Source organism: Mugil cephalus, chromosome 19, assembly GCF_022458985.1.
Source record: "Mugil cephalus isolate CIBA_MC_2020 chromosome 19, CIBA_Mcephalus_1.1, whole genome shotgun sequence".
In the NCBI taxonomy this organism is placed as follows: domain Eukaryota; kingdom Metazoa; phylum Chordata; class Actinopteri; order Mugiliformes; family Mugilidae; genus Mugil; species Mugil cephalus.
The window spans coordinates 7,557,742-7,577,851 of record NC_061788.1 but is presented as its reverse complement, the minus strand read 5'-3'; the positions used below and the strand labels follow the sequence as shown (position 1 = coordinate 7,577,851).

Sequence of the window (20,110 nt, the reverse complement as noted above, 5' to 3'; positions counted from 1 at the left end):
AAATGTATTTACTTTATTTACTTTTCATGCTCAAAGACGCATTGGATAACAAACACATAGAGAACCAGAGTGGATAATAGCAGATTTACATTTTAGACACTTTTATCACAATTTTTATTTATTTATTTATTTATTTTGAAAAGGAAAATTCTCAAAATGATTTAATAATGGCCATCTTTGTTCAAAGCCTATAATTGTCAATCAGCTGTTTGTCAAGACTGTCTCTAAAAAGAACAATAGGAACCCACACACCGACTTATTTCATGTCAGACCTCAGGTACTTTCTACCATTAATTAGCTTTCCTCTCAGCGGTGTGGGCATTATTCACTTTCATTTTAAAGTTTCACAATACTTTAAATTTGTATTAAGGCCACACACACTCAGTGAAATATTCAGCTGCAAGAATATAATTGCAGCAATCTCATATAATGTTGACACCATGTGGTGTTTAACTATGTGGACAAATGCAAAAAAAAAAAAAAAAAAAGAAAAGAAAAGAAAAAGAAACTAAGTAAATCCTTCATGACATATTTTCTGAATCAATCTAACTCTGAATTAATTTTCATGACCTTTAAGTGTTTTTGTGATTTGCCTTTTGGATTATTAATCAGATAAAATCTAGTACAGAGGTTGGCAAAATTTATAAGTACATAGAAAGTACTTTATTATGTCAATTAAAGTTTTTTGTTCACAAACAAAACAAATGAAAAAACTACTGTTACTTATCTGATAACATGTGGCTAAAAATAAATAAATTTAAATAGTGTAGTTCTACCTCCAGAGCTCTAGATGGCGTCAGTGAGCTGACAGCAATGTCAGGTGTGTTGAGAGACCTTTGTCTGTTTCAGTAGTTCACAAATATGTATGTTTAACCCTTCACATCAGATTTAATTATTTAAACATAAACTTGTGATGCTACTGTTTTATTTAAGTACTATTTTACTCATCTACTCGTTTTTTTTATAGCAACTGTCAACATTTTTTTAAAGCTACATAACACATTAAAACAACAACAGATTTACTAGTGGCCAGTTTCACTTCGCGTTAAGCTTTGAAACATGGGGAAATTTAGCTAGTTCTGCCAAAAGCTAACCAATAAAGGCACAAAACAACACGTTACATAACATATTACATATATATATATACATTTGTGTTAGCAACGATGTGTAAAACCCAGTCATTGGGGTTTTACATATCGTTAGCCTAATAGCATAATTGCCGAAGTCATTTTTGACAATAATTGTGTTTTCATGATTTACGACAACGTTCAAATATGACTTAGGCAATTATGTTATATATGCCTATATGTGTATGTATATATGTATATGTATGTATAAATATGTATGTGTATGTGTAAAAAACACAGTTTACTAACACAAACAAAAGTCAATCCTAATACAATCTACACCGCCAATTAATGAAAATAACTACTACCGGGTTTGATTACGTGAAAGTCGCATGAAGACCTCGTATTTCCAAGCAGAACCTGAACGCAGCACAGGGGCCTCTTCTTCGGCGCTTTTCGGCTTCTGGTTCGGCTCCTGTTTCACCGGCTGCCGACATATGCGCCGAGCAGGTGTAGGAGAATGTATGCGTCAGTGCAAAGCGGCGTGAGAGAGTGCGTTTGTATGTTGTGTTTTTTGTTATTTCAGCTCTAAATTTATCATGACGCACATGTGGAGCTGTCGGCCGTGCTTCAGTTCACCGCCCCTCGACAACAACAACAACAAGAAGAAGACGAGCAGCAGCAGCGAGGAGACGCAGCTCTTTCTCCTCCTGACGTGAGACGGCTTTTACTGCGGACCGGGCGGTGTCATTGTTTGAAACACAGGGGCGTTGGCGTTACTTCTTGTACTTTTTTTTAATTTTAATTACTGCTATTGTTAATCGGAAGCTGCAGCAGCAGCAGCAGCAGTAGTAGTAGTAGCGACGCGTCCTGAGGAGGAGCGTTACCCCCCTCGTTTTTTTTTTTTTTTTTTATTATTATCACCACGGCGCAGGACGCACCACCAGCAGACAGAGACCCGCACCGACAAGAGCCAACATGTTTGAGGCGAGAGGGATCCCGTTTGTGCTGCTCGATATAGCCTGTCTGGTTCTAGGTACGTTGTTTAAGAGTCTTTCAATCTCAGCGAGAGCTGTTATGCATCGATGGCGCTGTTGTTGTTGTTGTTGTTGCTACTATTATTGATAATAAGCCGATTTAGGGGGATATCTAGCAGATTGGCATCACGTGGTGGGGGAGCTTTTATTGGTTATAATGGTGCCACGAATCAGTTTATGTGTTTTATATGCCATTGTCTGCTCTCATTGTGTGTTCCATGCATTTCAATGGCTTTTAACAGTATACAATCAGCCATTATATGTGGTATAACACTTTATTTTAGTACCAGTAGCCTATTTATTTAGCTGGTAATCTTATATTTTTATGACTTAATTTGCTCATGAAGGCACATATTGAGTTTATAATCTATTACTTACCTAAGCTGACTGACGTTAAATTCAGATGATGCTAAGAATGTCTTATAAATAACATCTCCCACTTTTGTCACGGACATTTCCTGTCATTAGGTTTTGTTCCCCCCCAGCAGCTCTACAATAATTTCTGAGCCACGTCTGAAACCAAGAAGAGTCATTATGTTGGAAAGCCAAAATGATAATTGTCTGAAGCATGACTTCACTTCGCCGCTGGCTCGTCTTCATGTTTCTCAGCCATCACCAATATTGAGTCTGTTTCATTTTGTTGTGCCTCTCTTACGGCCAATTGTAAATGATTGACTTATAGATTTGTCCTGTGACTCATGAACTTTCCTGTGCACGGTCATACGGTGGTTTTTAAAGATCCTCTCCAGGGGGAAAAAAAAAAAATCTTGAAATTCACATCCGTGTCTCTAACAGGAAAATACCATGTATAAACTGGAACTGGATTTAAAATAAACTGAGGACACAGAACGGCTCCTCTATTCAAAAGTAAATCCTTAGTTGATTTTAATAGGCCTACAGCAGAGGTGTCATTTACGTCACACTGTAGTCATTTTACATAAATTAATAAGTGTCAAAGCAGTTATTTAAAGCATGTGTCGGTACAGTTTCGATGCCCTTTTCGGATTCATGCCTCCAGTTGAGACATGCCAGTTAAATTATAGCCGGACCGAAGTTTTTACCAACAGTCATGCCCGGCTGCATTGATGCGATACATGCAAGAATGTAGCGTGAGCAGATAGTAGACAGTGATTGTCTTGTTTTGCCTGCGCAGCTGATTTTGTTTGGTTAATGTAGTCAGTGCAGACTGCCAATGAGACTGAAGGCGTATGTTGATGTGCCCCTTTTCTGCCCCTCGTCTGCAGAGCCTGTTGATGGGAATGGGTTAAACAGCGTAACATGGCTCCTTGTCGTGATCAGAAAGCGCTCCGAGGGTCCCGCCGTTGGCCCGAGTGCGTTTCTGACGCTTCCAGCTGTTGCGAGCTATCAACTTATAGTGGCACAGCTGAGTGTGCGAGCAGCTGCAGAAATGCCCCACAGAACAGAACAGAACAGAACAGAACAGAACAGAACAGAACAGAAGTACCAGCCAGAATTAAAATATAGCTCACTGACGGTCTGTGGATGAACATTTGTCTTCATGTGATGTTTGTGCGTCGTCTTCTATTTGTGTTAATGCGCTTTACTCTTCGATAATTCATTTGAAATAACGTACGACTGTGTTTCCTCCGCTATACAATGGACTCAACAGGCCAGAAGGCCAGACTTTATATCCAGACTTTGAACTGTCATAACCATTTAGCCTAATCTATTATCTCTATGATTTTAAACCATAGGGAGTGCTTGGCTAGATCCACAGCTCAGTTCACACCATAGTAAGTCAAGGCTCATTTTATTACGTCACTGAGCTACTGACTGCCTATTACATAACGTTGAGCAGGGTAAAAAATTTTAAAGGATATTTTTCTCATTTTGAGTAAATCTCATGAAAAGAACAACGGACAATGAAATGATCGGACTAGCAAGCGTTTCTTGTGTTGCCAAAGCCTTCTGCGTTTTAATCCTCTTTAATAAACCCGTAAACCATTGTTGTCCAAAAACGCACCGTGCGACTTTCATTAATAAATGACCAGAAGTTAAATTGAGTCCGTCAACCCACATGCACCTTCCTGCTGTTAAAGTTTACGAATTGTGAATTATTCTGTGTCTGTAAACGTTCCCCAACAAATGCAACACGTCGTCCTTCTAAGGGAATAGTTTATGGATGCTAATATAGGATTATTAGCTAATTAGTGTTTAAAATTCAAGGTGGTCAGTTCAATGTCAGCTCTGGTCTTTCCATCAGAATCAGCTTAACTGGCCGAGTATGAGTGACTCTGGTCACTTTGCTCAATGGTACGAGACAAGCACTTAAATAAGCATAAGAATATAAGTGTAAAAAAATAGAAAAATTGTACAACAAACCTCAGAATAAAGAATTTAGAGAAAAAAAATAAAGGGGAGAAACAGATATTTACGATGGACTTGAATGGTACGTATAGACCCCTTCATGGTGACATCACGATGTTAGCTGGAGGCAAAACAGAGGCGAACGCTGTCAATTTCAACCATGAAAATGTCTTTTTGCTGTATTTTTTGGAGCCAAAACTGAAAAATCAAAAACACGTGAAGTTTTATCATATACCAAACCACTACCAGTTGTAGACAACTTTGGTTTGGCTTTGGAGATTAAAAGAAAGGATTGAAGTGAGAAAATCAACAACAACGAGCACACACTTCTTATCAGGTCAGATTAATATGTAATGCATCATCAGTTTCAGCTTGTATAACATTATGAGTTACAATAAATCATGACTGAAATTACATTAAGTTAATCATTATTTAGGGGATTCTTGTTACATGTTAATGCTAGCTGCCAGATAACGCAAGTGTGTTTCAGGGGTGTCCAAGCAGAAGTTGCATTTACTCCGTTACCCTCCACAGTGGTTCCACTTACTTGTTATAATATCTTTGTTGAAGAGGCTTCACTTGATAAAGACAGACCAGACTTTGTCCCCTATGTGTTCTCCTTTGCTCAAATGGCCCATCCAGTGAGTGAGAGTGTAGGGGTCGGTGAACGTCAACTTTTTAAAATAACACTAACAGTTTCTGGGAGTGAGTGTATTGGTATATTCTCTAAAATGTGCGTTTTCCCCGTTCAGTCAATTGAAACATGCTAATCGATGTTTACAAGCTGTAGTGTTTTAGATGTTTTGCATCCAGTTAAGCCCCGCCCCTCAAAAAAACGTCACAATGTTCACAAACCGTGAAGGGGTCCGTGAAGATATACAATTTCATGGATATCATGTAGGATTTTAAACTCTTAAACTCACATTTCTCTTTCTTCTGCATCTGTGATGCTAATCAGCACCAGCGTCCTGTAACTAATTCTCTTCCACCTTAAAGACCCCCCCCTCAAGTTTTTGTTTTGTTTTTTCTTTTTGTCTCCACCTTTTCACTTTTCTCCCTCTGCCCGTGGTAACGCCTCCCGATCTCTCCCTTCACAGGAGGTTTGCCTCTGGCAGTCTTTAACCTGGGTAAGGTCCGCCCTTACCAGAGGGGCTTTTTCTGTAACGATGACAGCATCAAGTACCCTTTCCACCACAGCACAATCACCTCCACGGTGCTCTACACTGTGGGCTTCGCCCTGCCCATTAGCTGCGTAAGTAGGAGTCGCTCAGGGCGGGTCGATACACAAACCTCACCTGTGTCACGGTAAATATACCACAGGCGTAGCTCACAATGTCAAGGCGTGTTGGGGCTTCTCCTCTGGTATAATACTTTACCTCACTGGCAAAACAGCCATTATTATTATTATTATTATTATGTACCACTACACTTGGCAAGTCAAAAATATTCACTGTGAGAAAACGTGAACTGGTAGAAACCTATAGGGTGTAATCTAAGTTCCTACTATAGGGAACTAATGATAAGAAAGTTACCTGTTTCTATATGTAGTTCTGCTATTGTGACATTATTGGAACGGTTTCCCACGACAGAGCTAAAGGCGAAGGAGGATGTCCACTCAAAAACTAAAGAAACGTCTCAAAAACCTTCTCTTCATCCACCTCAAATGGAATTAAACTTTTAATTTTATTTTTATTTTACATGTAGGAGTGTTTAGTTTGCATCTTTTATTGTTTTCCACGAGCAGATCCAAACATTTGTTCCCACACGATCTCTCATGTGAAAGACCCAAACCACAAATGAATCTATTAATCACGACATGGATGATGGCCAGCAAGAGCCAGCCCGTTCTAGTTAATCATTTTGTCTTTTAACGTTAATCCGCTGGTTGAACTTTTCACTGTTGTTAATCGATGATGATCATGTGACAGACGAGCAGACTGCGTCCTCTGTTCGTCAGAATAGCTGGAATGCTTCTCTGGAACGGGGCGATGGTATTTTTGGAAAAAGAGGAAGGCAGGAAGTGCTGCTGGAGTGTGCGTGTGTCTGCCTTCTGTTTCGTTTTGTGGTATCACTGATTTATCTTTCATGTCTTTTATGTTTGATTAGTAATCACAACCACAAGGTTTTTCACTTTGTTTTATGTTATCATAGTTTTTTTTGTTTTTTTTTTAACTGACTCACTTCATTGCTTGCTGCGTATTAATGGAAGATGTGGATTTGGGACACTGAAGCTGGAGAGTCAGCTTTGAGGAAGGCGAAAGTGTGTTTGCCATAAAGAGATAATGAAATAATGGTGTGACTTCATTTCAGAGGACGAGAAGCCTAGAAACTCGATCCCCACTGCTCCTCCTGACACAGATTCAGACAAAATTATTCACAGTGGGCCTCGGTGAACTTCTCCGAAAAATGTCATTATTGTGCTTTGAGGTCCAGCTTTACTCCATTAACATCCACCCCTCATCAGCCCGTCTGTTGCCATGCCGACACTTTAACCATTAACAGATTTCCTGGAAGGCTGGCGATGGATGCTGCCACCGCCTCCAGAGGATGCTGCTGTCACCTGCTTTACGCTGCACTGTTGCATGATGGGTAGAAGTCTTAAGTGCCACCTTGTAACCTGTATTTTTCTCTCTCTCATTACTCCCCTGCTAGTTGGAATCCCATTTGTAGTGCTCAATGTGCAACACAGCCCTTACCGTCGAGGCTTTTTCTGTAATGATGATTCAATCAAGTTCCCATATAAAGAGGACACCATTTCCCCTCAGTTGTTAGGAGGTGTAATGATTCCCGTCAATATACTCACTGTAAGTGCATCTGACTTGTTTTCTGCTAACGGTTTGCTCATCTTCTTAAATTTTCGACTTCCTCCCTTCGCTCTTGGTGCTTTACTTCTTTCACTTTTATGCTCTTCTTTTAATCAAAGATTCCTGCTTAACACACTGTTGTAGTGCATGTTTTTGTACACACCACTATTGCTACCAATACACTAATTAGCCGCCAGCATGTTGCAGAATGAGCTTTAACCTTTTTGGGTGGAGGAATGTGGCCCGAAGCAGACTTCTTTTAGACTTTATTTTGAAACATACCGTCTCTAAGCGAATCTGCAGCTGCAGAAAGAGTCGGAAGGGACAAAATGTAGGAAATGTGAAACTCCTCACCGGACTTTTTATTTGACATAGTCTCAGGTTGAATCTTCTTTATTGAAAATCTCAGAGTTAAAGATACAGATAGCAGATTTTTTTTTTGAGCCCATCAGCGTTTTTTTTTTTTTTTTTTTTTTTTTTTAGCTGTATAGAGTTTAAGCATGAATCAAACGCACAAACATTTCACTTATCATATAGGAAGAATTTAAACTACATTGTACATGACGTTATTGTACATATGTGTTTTAAGTGGATGTCCTCCTGCTGCCTCTGTCTCAGAACTGGGTGGTGCTTTTCTCTACTTATTAAACATTTCGGGAACTATCTGGTGCAGAGAATTACATGAGGAGAGCAACGCCACTGTCATTTCCAACCGTTAAAGGGTGAAATTATTATTTTAGCATGAAGACTGGAAATAAGGATAGTTGTGACTTCCTGTGTTGCTGTTGCCAGGCTAAACAAACATTAGTAATGCGGTGGTTCATTCTCATAGAACCATGTTGAAAACCTGTGATTCTTCAGAAATTAAACGATATAACTTCACATAAAAACTGACAACTAGTGAAAAGCCTAATAGCTTTTCCAATGTTGGCTGTCTTTGCCTCCACTCTAGACTCTTACAATTGGTTAATACGTTTTTCTATGGGAATTGGTGATTGCTGATGCTCGTGTAACCTAGCAACAGTAAGGCCAACAAAGGGCCAATTGTTTTGTTCTGTACTAAAATGTTCTGTATTGTAAGCCTCTTACAAACCCAGGTAAGTGGTTTCCAGTCTTTATGCTGAGCTGAGCTAACTCTTTTCTGATGGTAGTTTAATGTTTATGTCCAGACGTGGAATGACAGATCTTCTCATCTAATTCTCGCTTGTTCAGAAAGCCAAGAATAAGTTTAGATCCTAAAAAAAGTACATTCTGGGTTTAATTCTCTAAATGTAGGATTCATGTTTTTCATTTGGTTGCAATTTTAGATGTAATTCAATTCTCTTATGCAGAGGCTCTAACCCTGTGTCATGTCACTCCGCCTTGCAGATGGTCTTTGGCGAAAGCCTCTCAGTTTATCTAAATCGAATCAAATCCAAGTCAACCTTTGGCAGCTACGTTGGCAGGGTTTACAAGGCCGTCGGTACCTTCCTTTTCGGTGCCGCCATGAGCCAGTCGCTGACGGACATCGCCAAGTATTCAATTGGCCGCCTCAGGCCGCACTTCCTGGACGTGTGCAAGCCTGACTGGAAACTCATCAACTGCTCGACAGGGGCTTATATCGAAAACTTCACCTGCACTGGAGACGCCACCATGGTCAGCGAGGGCAGGTGCGTATCACATGAAACCTGAAACCGGTCATAGATTAGTTGATGCCTTGATGACTTTGTATTCTTTTCATGCAAAAACAACACACTATTATAGGTATACGTATATACTTGAGTCACAATACGATACATTATTGCAATATTAAAACAATTTTCAATAAACCTCCAAATGTCAGCTTTAGTCGTACACGATCAACTCAAAACATGACTTTTTCTTTTAAAATCGACATTAGAAGAAAAAGTATCTTGAGATGTTGCCATATGGATATTTTTCCCATTTGCCACTTTTGTGTCTAATGTGATATGTTAAACCAATGAGGCTGGACCAAAAATCGCTTGCAGTCTTGCAGTATTTATTCTGTCTGGTGTTACAATTGGCTCCTTGATTATGGTTCTTGTTTTGATGTTCAAGCGATTACTGCTATCTCCCAGGATCTTTGCACCAAACGAACCGTAGTTTCATTATAGTTATTTTCCTTCCTTCGATCCTGTGGATGTTTTGTTTCAAGATGCTCCAGGCTAAACTCTGAAATGTAAATGCGTCTGCCAGCTGATCGTAATGATGAAAAGAAACGATAAACAAAGAAATTCCCCTTCGCATTTTGAATAATTTTTCTGGAAGGGCCGTAACACATCAAACCAACAATAGGCCTGTTGTCAGTGTTGGATCGCTGGTTGGCGTCTGTGAGTTTATTGTCCCGTTAGTTATAATGATGACGTGTAAAGGGAACAGAGACCAGGCGGTAATAATTTTTACATCTTAATGTAATCTGAACATTGAGACAAATGTCAGGATTGTCTAGAAGCAGTAAACTGTAGACCTGGATGATTCAGCTCTGTGTGACGGTTTGTAGCTCTTCCTAGCTAATAGTAACTCTTCCCGTTTCCCCTTTTGAAAGACGACTACACATTACTGTCACCTTGGTATGAAGAGGTATTTCCTTTCATGCACATATGTAATGTGTGTGCCAGCTGGCTGTTTGCTGTGGTCTTCCTGGTGTGTTTAAGCCACAAGTACTGCTCGTTCTTTGATATCTTGTCTGTGGCCTGAGGAGATGAACACATGGAACTGGTGAGCCTGACAGATAGAGATGGATGTAGTAAACAGAAGATAAGTGGCACTAAATTTGCAAATATGCAGCCAATTGCAGCTCACACCACCACAGAGACTGGGACTGAGCAACATCGCAGGAATGTGAAGCTTGTTTTGATTAAGGTCTCTGTCCCTTATCAGCTCAGAGCACAAGGAACAATAATGGGAGGAAGAGGATTTCCTCTTCTCATTCTGATGTAGGAAAACCTCAGAGGAGTGTCATGGGATTTATTATACGCTGTGAGGCGCGTTCTACTCCCATTTTTAGCCTGCTCAACTTTTATACTTACAGGCTTCCATGGCTTTTGTAAACAGATATTTTGCCCGGCTCTAAACGAGCACGCCCACCCGGCTCCCCCTCGTTTTATCTACTGTACATTTTCCAGGGCGTGGAGTGCAACCGTTGACATTTCCTGGAGCCGCATTATACCGCTGCAGTCTGCTTTTCTTAATGGTGCATAAGGCGGCAAACGTATATCAGCCCGGCCAACAGAAGGATCCGGCGATTCCAGGCAGATATCCAAGGCTTTGAAGATTAATGTCAGGACATGTTATACGTCCAGCTGCTGTATGTACGTGTGTGTGTGTGTGTGTGTGTGTGTTTGGGATGGTCCGATTGACTAATAGTTCTAATAGGTGCAGTAGGGAAAGGAGAAAGCAGGATCCTGTTACAGTAAAATGACACCACCCTAGCTCTGAGAGACGACGACAACTGTCAAATCTGTGTGTCTGCACATAATAAAACGTATTCACTTATAAGGCAGAAATCTGCAGACTGAGTGAAGACCTCACAGAGTGCTGCAGGTTTAATCTGATGCCTCGGTGAACAGAGGTCAGCATTATTATTGCATTTGCCAGCTGGGTTTTGTTACAGAGGCCAGAGCTGGTCAGCCTGGTGTCGACTAACTGTCACTGTTGGAGGAGAGATTAGTTGATTAATTAAGTTTTGATGATGAATTAGTTCTTTATAGAAGTTCCTGTTTTCAGGGTTAAAGTGTTCCGGTTAACTCTGTTCCCATCTTGATTAGATATCTCCAGATAATAAACTGTTATTAGATGAAAGAAACTAGCCAAGTTTACATAGAGATATTTCTTTCTCATTCCGATCGAAGGTTTCAGGTCAACTGTTTACATGGGAGCTGATCTATTCCGATCTGTTTACATGTACCTCTACTTTTAATCAGTACAGCTGTTTTACAGACGTGTGACATGCGCAGATCGATGAAAACATCACGTGACTGATCAAAGCTGGAGGCCTCTCGCCTAATCAGCAGTAATTGCGGTTGTGTTTAGTTTTATTATTAAAGCAACCGCTTGATTCGGGAAGTTAGCGGGGTCATATCCACTTTTTGTATTGTGGTCGCCTAAAAGTAGCCGATCTTCAAGGTTTCCCAGCGGTCCCGAATTTGTTTCATGCTTCAGTCTATCCTGGCTTTAATTAATTTTTAATGGACATTTTTAAACAGTTTGACATTTCTATTTTTTTTTCTAAGCGTGCGATAATGTCTAGTTCTTTCAGAGTCGTTATTAAAAACAAACTCGGCGGCGCCGCACATATGGCGCCCAAGGAAACGTCACCGTAACGTCACTGCATACCTAAGTCAAGACAGAGCATGCGCAGAGAGAACGGAGCGTCGTTCCGAGTCACCGACCGTTTACCATAGACGACCGAAGTAACGTCCGACCGAACGTTAAAAGGACGACGAGGAGTTATCACAAATATTCCGTTTATTGTTATTTATAGTTGGAACCGAAATAGTTACTGTCGACCAAAGCAACAACATCTATCTAACTTGTCTGACAGCCCTCCAGAACGTAACTTAAGAAGTAACTTAAGGTATGACTTCCTCAAAAAAAAAAAAAAAAAAAATGCAGCATAAATTAATATTATATAACACAAAATGTGGACCACAACACCACGTTCCGGTCCAGTTGTGTCTTCATAATGCAGCGGTCCGTTTACTTCTCTTTTCTTTGGATATTATTTGGAGCGTGTAAAATAAATCTACCTGCTTCTCAAAACTGTTGATACAGTTAATCGCACAACAGCTCTTCCCCATTTAAAAAAAAAAAAAAAAAAAAAAATTACAGTTTAGATGGTATTAAAGCCTATGATTTAAGATAATGCTGCTAATCTCCTTGCTCATCTGTCACTTTTTGCCACTCAGTGGGCGTAACCATGGAGACTTCGCTAACTGTGACGTCATGTGCATAAAGTTTTGTATTACAGTTCGTAGAAAACGACCCTGATCTCAACACTTTATTTAATTTGTCTCGTTTTTCGTGTTGTGTGGCTTTGTGAGGCCAAACTCTAAAGCGTTTACATTTCACCCTCTAATGTGTGCGACTATTCAGGCTATTCAGGTGCAGCGGTTCACGCTAACATGTAATTAAAGGATGAGGTGGTTTGGGATATTAACATGTTCATCAGACATATTTTAAAAAATTACATAAGAGAAAACTTATGACTCAGCTACAGAGTATTAAATTACCACTCCTCTTCGCCATTTCTCAAAGGCAAAGGCGTCACAACTTGCAAACTCAGGCCTTGACGAAAGTTTTCCATTTAGGAGCTTGTAAATACCACAATAGGGCGCAGTTCATGTGATCTTTACGGAAAACACAATGCGCATGTATCCCGTCGAGCCTGTTGTTGAGAAGTTGAGAAAATAATGGTTGGACCGGAAAATCAACAAACAAAACAAGTGTTCACGGTAGTCAACCTGAGACGAACAGTTTTAACAAGCAATGCATTAATTGGGAAATACACTCATTTGACTCCTATTTAAGCACATTTAATATTTAGATATATAAGATTTGTGAGTTAGAATTTAAAAACTAATTTTTGTTTGTGATACATCCTCTGGGCCTTGTTTATATTAGTATAAAACATTGAATCATCCCATAATTTAAGCGCATGAATGAGACTTTTAGTTGATTGAGCTGCAGGTTGTTGGTTCACGAGGATGTCCAGACTCTGAAGTAGAGCAGTCAAACCCTCAGTGTGTACCCGTCTGCCGCTATGGTCGAAAACCACACCGGCGTCACTATACGCAGAAAGTCACGAATGCAGGGTGGCCGCTGCTGTTTGCTGCTGCTGTCCACCACATCTCCCATCGACTCGATTCTGTGAAACACGCAGAACATCAAACACTTCCTGTCACTGTTTACGTGCTCCTGATGTCGTTATCGATAATGACTTGCAACAATAATGCCTCTCAATACAGGCTGATAACACACATAAACAAGAGCTTCTGTCTCTCTCTTGCAGGCTGTCGTTCTACTCCGGCCACTCGTCTTTTTCGATGTACTGCATGCTGTTCCTCGCTGTAAGTACTTCCACCGGTTGCATATTGATCTGTAATCATATTAGACAGCTATTTACTGGAACAGAGACTTCAGATAATCCTTTAGCAGAACATTCAGAATATTCTGGATATTCGAGAGTTTCCTGCAGCTTCAAGGTTAAGTTTGATGTTGTAGGAAACTGACTCATTTTCTTTTCTCGTCAGTATTTGGAAGGGAGGCAGCTCTTGGCTTGCATTGTAACGTGAGAAATAAAAACCGTTGAACAGGAAGAAAAGTCGATCCAGAAAATGAAAACCGAAAAAAAAATCTAAATGTCAGTTTGTGGTTGGTCTTACGTGTGCTCTGACTTCCCCAGAACTCCCATTAAAACCACATTGTTTAACAGCTTTTTTTTTTTTTAACGTCTCTCTTTTGGGACCGATTGAGGCCACATGAGGACTCTTAAGAGACGCATCAATCTCCTCTCCCACATATTTTCGAGATGTCTCCCAAGATTACATATGTGCGCCTTCTGATAACCTTTTGTAGCATTGTCCCGTTTGTCCAGAGCTGGTTTTACTGCCCAGCCCTGATAAACGTTAAGTGCTGCTGATTCATCTGACCCCAGCAGATATAAATAGACGCAGGGGACAAAGTCCTGGCATCACTTTCAAGCCCCCGTCCTCCCAGAGCAAAGTGGAGAACGAGTATGAGAAACCCCCGTCATTTAAGTGACGGCATTTGCGTCGGAAATGACGCTCTTTTGTCCGAGAAGACCAAGCACACCCTGATATTAACACAAATAAAGTCAATGTCAGAACTAAACACGACGTTCTTAGATAATGTGTAATAAAACACAAACATAAATATTATCTGTTAGATTGACAGCTTATTTATCTGCAGAAATCCTGTGCCAGCAAGACACACGCACGCAACTGTGTCTATAAATGAAGCAGATTCTGTTTTCTTTTTTTTTTTTTTTTTAAACTCGCACCCCGTGCGTTTCTCAGCTCTACCTGCAGGCTCGACTCCAGGTTTACTGGGCACGACTGCTGAGGCCGACCCTCCAGTTTTTCCTCATCGCCGCCACAGTGTACACGGGATTGTCGAGGGTTTCCGATTATAAACACCACTGGAGCGACGTGCTGACTGGACTCCTGCAGGGTGCACTTATGGCTCTGCTGGTGGTAAGTGCTGTGATTATTGATTTCTAGCAGATAGAGACAGTCAGGCACTGGCTCTGTGGCTCTGCTGAGGATGGTGCAATCAAGGAGTGTCATGTCTAAGGAACATCCGCATGAAGCTCCAAAGTTTTCCTGTAGAACACCTAATTATCACAAGATATTATTTACTTCTACTGTTAGTGGTTTTTATGTTGTGGCAGATCAGTGTTTGTGCCCGTTAGCTCTGTTCAAGTGTAACTATTAAACGCCCGTTTGGTGTGTCCGTCCCTCGAGGCTAGTTTTAAATAGTTAAAACCCCGGCTGCATTTACATTCGAAACGTTCCTGTGCCCCGCAGGTCTTCTTTGTGTCCGACTTCTTCAAGCCCCCCGTGGAGACCCTTAAAGAGGCGGACATCGCCCACGCAACCCTGCAGGAGACGCCGACAAACGGAAACCACTTCGAGAGCCCCAACTAAGCTTCGCGAGCAGCGGTGGAGACGTCTGCTCTGTCCGAACTCAAAACCCGGGATCCAGCGCTCTAGCCTTCCATCTCCAATTCTTATCCGTTACCCTGCATGGATTGAAGTGCTTCATTAGACTCCGAGTAGACGACGGAACATCCCAGAAGAAACTCTCCAAACCACATCAGGCCTGTTCACGTTTTAAGACTTTTAATATTTTTAGGAAATTTTGCCATCTCATCCACCAGTTCTCCACCTGCCCGACCCTTGTAGAGCGGCTGGCAGATGTAGGGATAGGAGCTAGAGACTGTCAACTACAGGAACCATAGAGCATGTATCTTTCTGCTGAGCTGGCGGGAAGACTTTACTGCATGCATCCACTTAAAGGGTCTGACCACTGCTGGGAAACCTGTGAATGTAAGCCTGCGTAGTGCTTTTCCTGACCTGGAGTCGGCGCATTCGAGGATCTGATTTAGGTTCAGCTTCACGTCTCCAGCGCTCAGAGACTTTGCTGCCTTAGTTTTTACTAAAAGGGCTAACGTAAAAGTGGAATGTTTGTCTTGAGAGTTGAACGTGCTGGAGGCTGAAGCAGATCCTCGACCAGCAGGACTCCAGGCCTCTGTCGTCTTATCTTTCAGCGCTCTAACCCAATATGATAATCATGTGCCATGTTTGGTCAGAGTGCTGCGGACTAGACCGTCACTTCAAGTGTTGCCTTTGCTGGACTGCTGCTATCACAGCTCCCTGTGTGTTTGTGTGTGTATCATGTAAACAAGTGAACTCGACGACGTTCTTTTTGTATAATCTGTATGTAAACTAATCACCATACAGACTTTTATTGAAAACAACAATGTAACAAATATGTACAAATGTCTAAAATAAGGAAAAATAAAGCCATTTTACTCGTGAACACGTGAGAGGAGTTTGATAATGGCGTCACAATTAAAAGAATGACTGACTCACATAATCAAACTAAATAAGAAGAATGACATGTTCTACGTGTTCTGGATGAATTTACTGTGAAGTCGACAGTGGATTCAACTTCGCTGTGAAGGAAGAGAACGATGTGGAGTCACTACAAGTAAAGACTGGCCGCAAACACGATGTCTCTCTTGATCTTTGTTATTCCTGTAGAAAAAGAAAATAGTAATTACAACTCAACAACCAGTCTGCCAATAAAAATTAAAAAAAATCTGCCAATAATTTCACGGTAAACGTTTCTTACCTTCAGCAAACTTGTTCTCCAGCTCAGTGTTGCCAATGGCTTTGGCTGCTGAGCACATCTGACGTAGAACCTCCTCCAGACGGCGCATGCAGCGGATGATGCTCCCTGCACGGACGGATACACCAGGGGAGAATATGCTTTACATGAAATACATATGCAACATTACATCAGCATAATACAGGATTAATTAAGTCTGTTAAGGCTTTGGATCAACCTCTGATTACAGCCTCTCTACTTTATCACCATTCACCTTATGAGTAAAATACAATAATTTCTATACAACTAAAAGTTTTTTTTGTAGAATAATTCATTTGTTAATCAATTAAATTAGAGGCCTAGGGATATTTATAACAGCTTGCATGTTAAAATCCTCCTGAGATGATATTAAATGTTGTGAAAACTGGTTGGAGAGAGGATCTGTCTCCGTGCATGATGTGCAACAGTTGGTTAAAATGAAAACAAATCCAAATCCAAATTTGGAAAACGTTCAAATTATAAAATTATTGTGGAATCGTTCTCGTGTCTGAAGCCAAAACCAACACTTAAGTTCATCGTATCCACCCACACTGACTTCCTTGTCATGAGGACGCGTCAATATTTTACAGCTGAGCTCACTGCTGGCCCTCAGAAACAGAAACTATGGGGAGAATGATGGACCGGGAATCAAATCTCAGGTAATAAATCAGGCTGCGAGCCTCCAAGTGGCTGAGATAGTGAAAATAACCTGGGGAGTGGCTTAAAACGCATTTAGATCCTTTACAAAATAAAAGTACTGATGTGTTTTCCAGTGTTATGGCCACTATTTAATTTAAGATAAGCACAAAATTCAATTTCTAGCAATATCTAACCTAGTGCCGTGTTATATTTTTAGTGGTGAAATGCAAAGAGAAAGTTTATTCTGAAAGCTTGAGCTGATTTTATTAACGTCTGTGTCTGACCTTCAAAGACGTCGGTCATCTTGCAGATCTGAGCAAACGTGGCCCCGTTAGCCCAAGCGAAGACCACGTCCATCAGGTGCGGTTTGAACTGGCCCAGGTACGTCTCCTCGTCCACCTCCAGCTTGGCGTCCGCCGACACTTTGGCGATGCGCTTCGCACACTCCTGAAAAATGACAACGAGCAGAGGTCACGTTTCCACCGAATTCGAGCACTTTAACCGCTCGACGCGACTCCTGCTTCTCAATGTCTCACCTGCATTTGTCTCAGCGGGGCGGCCAGTTGTTCAGTCAGTTTTGGCATCTCGCTGGCCTGGAGGGGAAAATGGAAAAAAAGTTACTTATGATAAATTACGTTTGAAATAGGAAACATACTTTCCTACCAAACCGTTTCTGATCAATGACCGGTGCCACCTGTAATTTCCTAATAAGTGTTCTCTGTTACAGACCTGGAAAATTACTTAAGTCTGTATTTATTTTGAGCTAAATTTGTTTAATTATAAATCAGCCCTGACTGTGTCGGTTTGTCACTGGTTGCCAGAGGGTCTGTGTTGCGTGTAAACACACCTGGTCAGACATCGTCATGGAAGCGTGAAAGCGGCCGAGTAACAACTGCAGCTACGTGTCATTTCTCGCGCTTGTTCAGAGGCTTTTTTTTTTTTATTATTTTCTCTCTTTTTCATTCAATAATGTTGCAACCACAAAGCATCAAGTAGAAATTTCTCCCTGATGGTTTTTAGTGTGATTTACAGAGCAGCTGTAAACGATGCCATTTAATTTGGCCCTGTTAGGAGCACATCAGCAGTTTAGACACACACACACAGGCTTAATGGGGGGTGCTGTCACCTCAAGCTCAACCAGCAGCAGGTGGTCTTTAATGACAGACCACAGCTGTGTACACTCTCACGAGGTTGGGTTTCAAATGTGACGGCGTCTCGTCAACGTTCCCTCTCTGACTCAGACAGTGCGTTTACATGCACGTGAAAAAAAAAAACGAAATGTTGCCTTAATCGGACTGTAACAGGAGAACTTAAGTGCATGTAAACACGTTACTCCGTGTTTACGTTCGTACCATCCGATTGAGACATCCGGATAATGCGATTGGAATTCGGTTTTCTCCGCCATGTATACAGTGAGTCGGTTTTCATCGGACAATGCGTGTGCGCATGCTCCAAAACGGCCAAGAAAGCCGATCGTAGAAGAAGAAGAGGAAAGGAGGCGTTAGAAGAACCGTCTGAGGGATAGCGCGGATCTTACCTTTACGCGAACATTACGTACGGGATTAAAAAATGTACTATTATCCGTCTGGTTGTTGTTTAAAATGCCGGTCTGCCGTATTAACGACTCTTTTTTATTATATCGCTTAATAGGTCAACCGGAAATCGGGCCGTATTAACGTGGTATTATCCGGCTGAAAAGACGCGTATCGCCACCTAGTGTGGAGGAGGAGAACAGTTATTCGATTTTCTTGCGCTGCGTGTGAACTGGGACAAGGACTGTAGTCAGAAAGTCGAATTTTGAGCATAGCTCGATTAAGCTCTGCATTTAAAACGCACTGCGAGACGACCACAGGAGATGAGACTAGAGATTAGATAAGAGTTCAGACTAAAGGGTCCGAGAAAAGGTTTTATCAGAGCATCTGATCTTTGGTGTCATCAAAAAAAAAAAAAAAAGACAACCCTCTTGTTTCTGTTTTGGTCCCAGAGCAGCGCAGGAAGCCAAGAATGAGGCTGCAGCTTAAAATTTGTGTGGGAACAGAAACACATTCTTTGTAAGAGTGTTTGGGGAAAAGCTTAATAATGTTTGTATGCGGAGGCGCGTGGAGGGATTGTGTTCGTACGTTTTCCTGGAAGACAAAGCAGGACAGCAGGGCGGTGGCTTGCTCCGCCGTCAGGTCGTTGAAGAGGCCGTTGAAGATCATCTCCGTCAGCAGCAGCTCGTCAGCGCTGGAACATTGATGGACAGAATTAATTACTTCATGAAATGACACAGGCGACGTTCAATTCTAATTGTGACCGTGAAGAAAAGTGCCAAAATGATGCTTAATAATGAATGAAATCTAAATCTGAGCACAAATGGACAAGAAACTGTGGTGAAGGCCTCCAGTAACTCAGGCACTGAGGTTACGACGTAGATTTGTTGACTCAATGATTCATAAAATCCTTGGTGTGATCATTTCCTGCATCCTCTCATTAGAAATCTCAGTCCACAACATGACAGGAGCTACGACCCTGAGATCACCATCAGGCCTGTAAACTGATTGGATTTATTTATAAAAATAAAAAAAATAAAAAAAACTATGGCGACAGAGAGGAGCCTCACAAAAATAAAGTCATGTGTAAGATGAGCCAACTGGAACCTCACACATCTCTGGAACCAATAACAACAATTAAAAATTGAAATAAATAAATTACGCTGAATGGAATCGTACTGAATCAAGACTTTAACAGATTTTTTCAAGAGTTCAGTTCCATTAAAATAAAGATTATAAACAGTTTTAACAGATCTCCATTCATCTGTTGTGGGCTTTAATATCTCTTGTTAGATGGACTCTGGACCGCTTTCTTATATTAATGTGAACACACGTGAGTCCTTTCCACAACAAGTAGCCTGTGTTCTTTTATTCCATCATAAAAATTGTACTGTAGTAATATGTGATTGATGAATGATGTGTTCAAGTTGATGCAAGGAGACAAGTGGAGTTAAATTATGACGGGTGCTTATCAACCTTTACTGGCAAACTTTTACAGCTTCATTACTGTGTGTATGGATCCTTCCAGGGTTCAGTCATAACCTGAACTTTGTAAGTTTCTAAAAATACATTATGTAACGTGTGTGCTTTCAGTGACAGACTGAACAGCTCATTGTGCTTAACAATAGGGCTGGGCGGTATACTGGTACATACTGAATGTTTTGTCATTATGATATGAATTTTTATACCGGTGTCTTTGATTACACAGGGTTCAGAACGTTCCAATTTTTACATGCATGCGAAAAAAACATATTATTGCCTTAATCAGACTGTAACTGGAGAAGTTAAGTGCATGTAAACACGTTGTAGTT

General features: G+C 41.0%; 2 protein-coding genes across 3 annotated transcripts in view; one reads left to right on the top strand and one right to left on the bottom strand.

Annotated features, from left to right (window-relative positions):
* Positions 1 to 1,499: 1,499 nt before the first annotated feature.
* Positions 1,500 to 15,798, top strand: plpp1a (phospholipid phosphatase 1a). Of its 2 annotated transcripts, none has more exons than XM_047570090.1 (6): positions 1,500 to 2,103; positions 7,085 to 7,236; positions 8,605 to 8,885; positions 13,247 to 13,304; positions 14,274 to 14,450; positions 14,784 to 15,798. In XM_047570090.1, the coding sequence occupies exons 1-6, from the start codon at positions 2,046 to 2,048 to the stop codon at positions 14,901 to 14,903; spliced, it is 846 nt and encodes a 281-aa protein (XP_047426046.1). In that variant the 5' UTR covers positions 1,500 to 2,045; the 3' UTR covers positions 14,904 to 15,798. The 2 variants fall into 2 exon arrangements, with proteins under 2 accessions (XP_047426046.1, XP_047426045.1); XM_047570089.1 differs by lacking the exon at positions 7,085 to 7,236 and adding an exon at positions 5,530 to 5,684 and having other exon boundaries at positions 1,507 to 2,103.
* mtrex (Mtr4 exosome RNA helicase) overlaps positions 15,679 to 20,110 on the bottom strand; it is a 19,637-nt gene continuing 15,205 nt past the window's right edge. The window contains exons 23-27 of the mRNA XM_047570086.1: positions 18,888 to 18,993; positions 17,304 to 17,360; positions 17,052 to 17,214; positions 16,114 to 16,218; positions 15,679 to 16,016 (exon numbers count right to left, since the gene is read on the bottom strand). Of these exons, the coding sequence (XP_047426042.1) occupies positions 15,964 to 16,016; positions 16,114 to 16,218; positions 17,052 to 17,214; positions 17,304 to 17,360; positions 18,888 to 18,993 (484 nt within the window). The 3' untranslated portion in view covers positions 15,679 to 15,963. The remainder of the gene's footprint in view (positions 16,017 to 16,113; positions 16,219 to 17,051; positions 17,215 to 17,303; positions 17,361 to 18,887; positions 18,994 to 20,110) is intronic.

Excerpts from the sequence above, each read along its gene's own strand:
- plpp1a (XM_047570089.1), top strand. The coding sequence starts at position 2,046 with ATGTTTGAGGCGAGAGGGATCCCGTTTGTGCTGCTCGATATAGCCTGT. Across the intron at positions 5,685-8,604 it reads TCGCCCTGCCCATTAGCTGC|ATGGTCTTTGGCGAAAGCCT; the intron begins GTAAGTAGGAGT and ends TCCGCCTTGCAG. Across the intron at positions 14,451-14,783 it reads CACTTATGGCTCTGCTGGTG|GTCTTCTTTGTGTCCGACTT; the intron begins GTAAGTGCTGTG and ends TGTGCCCCGCAG.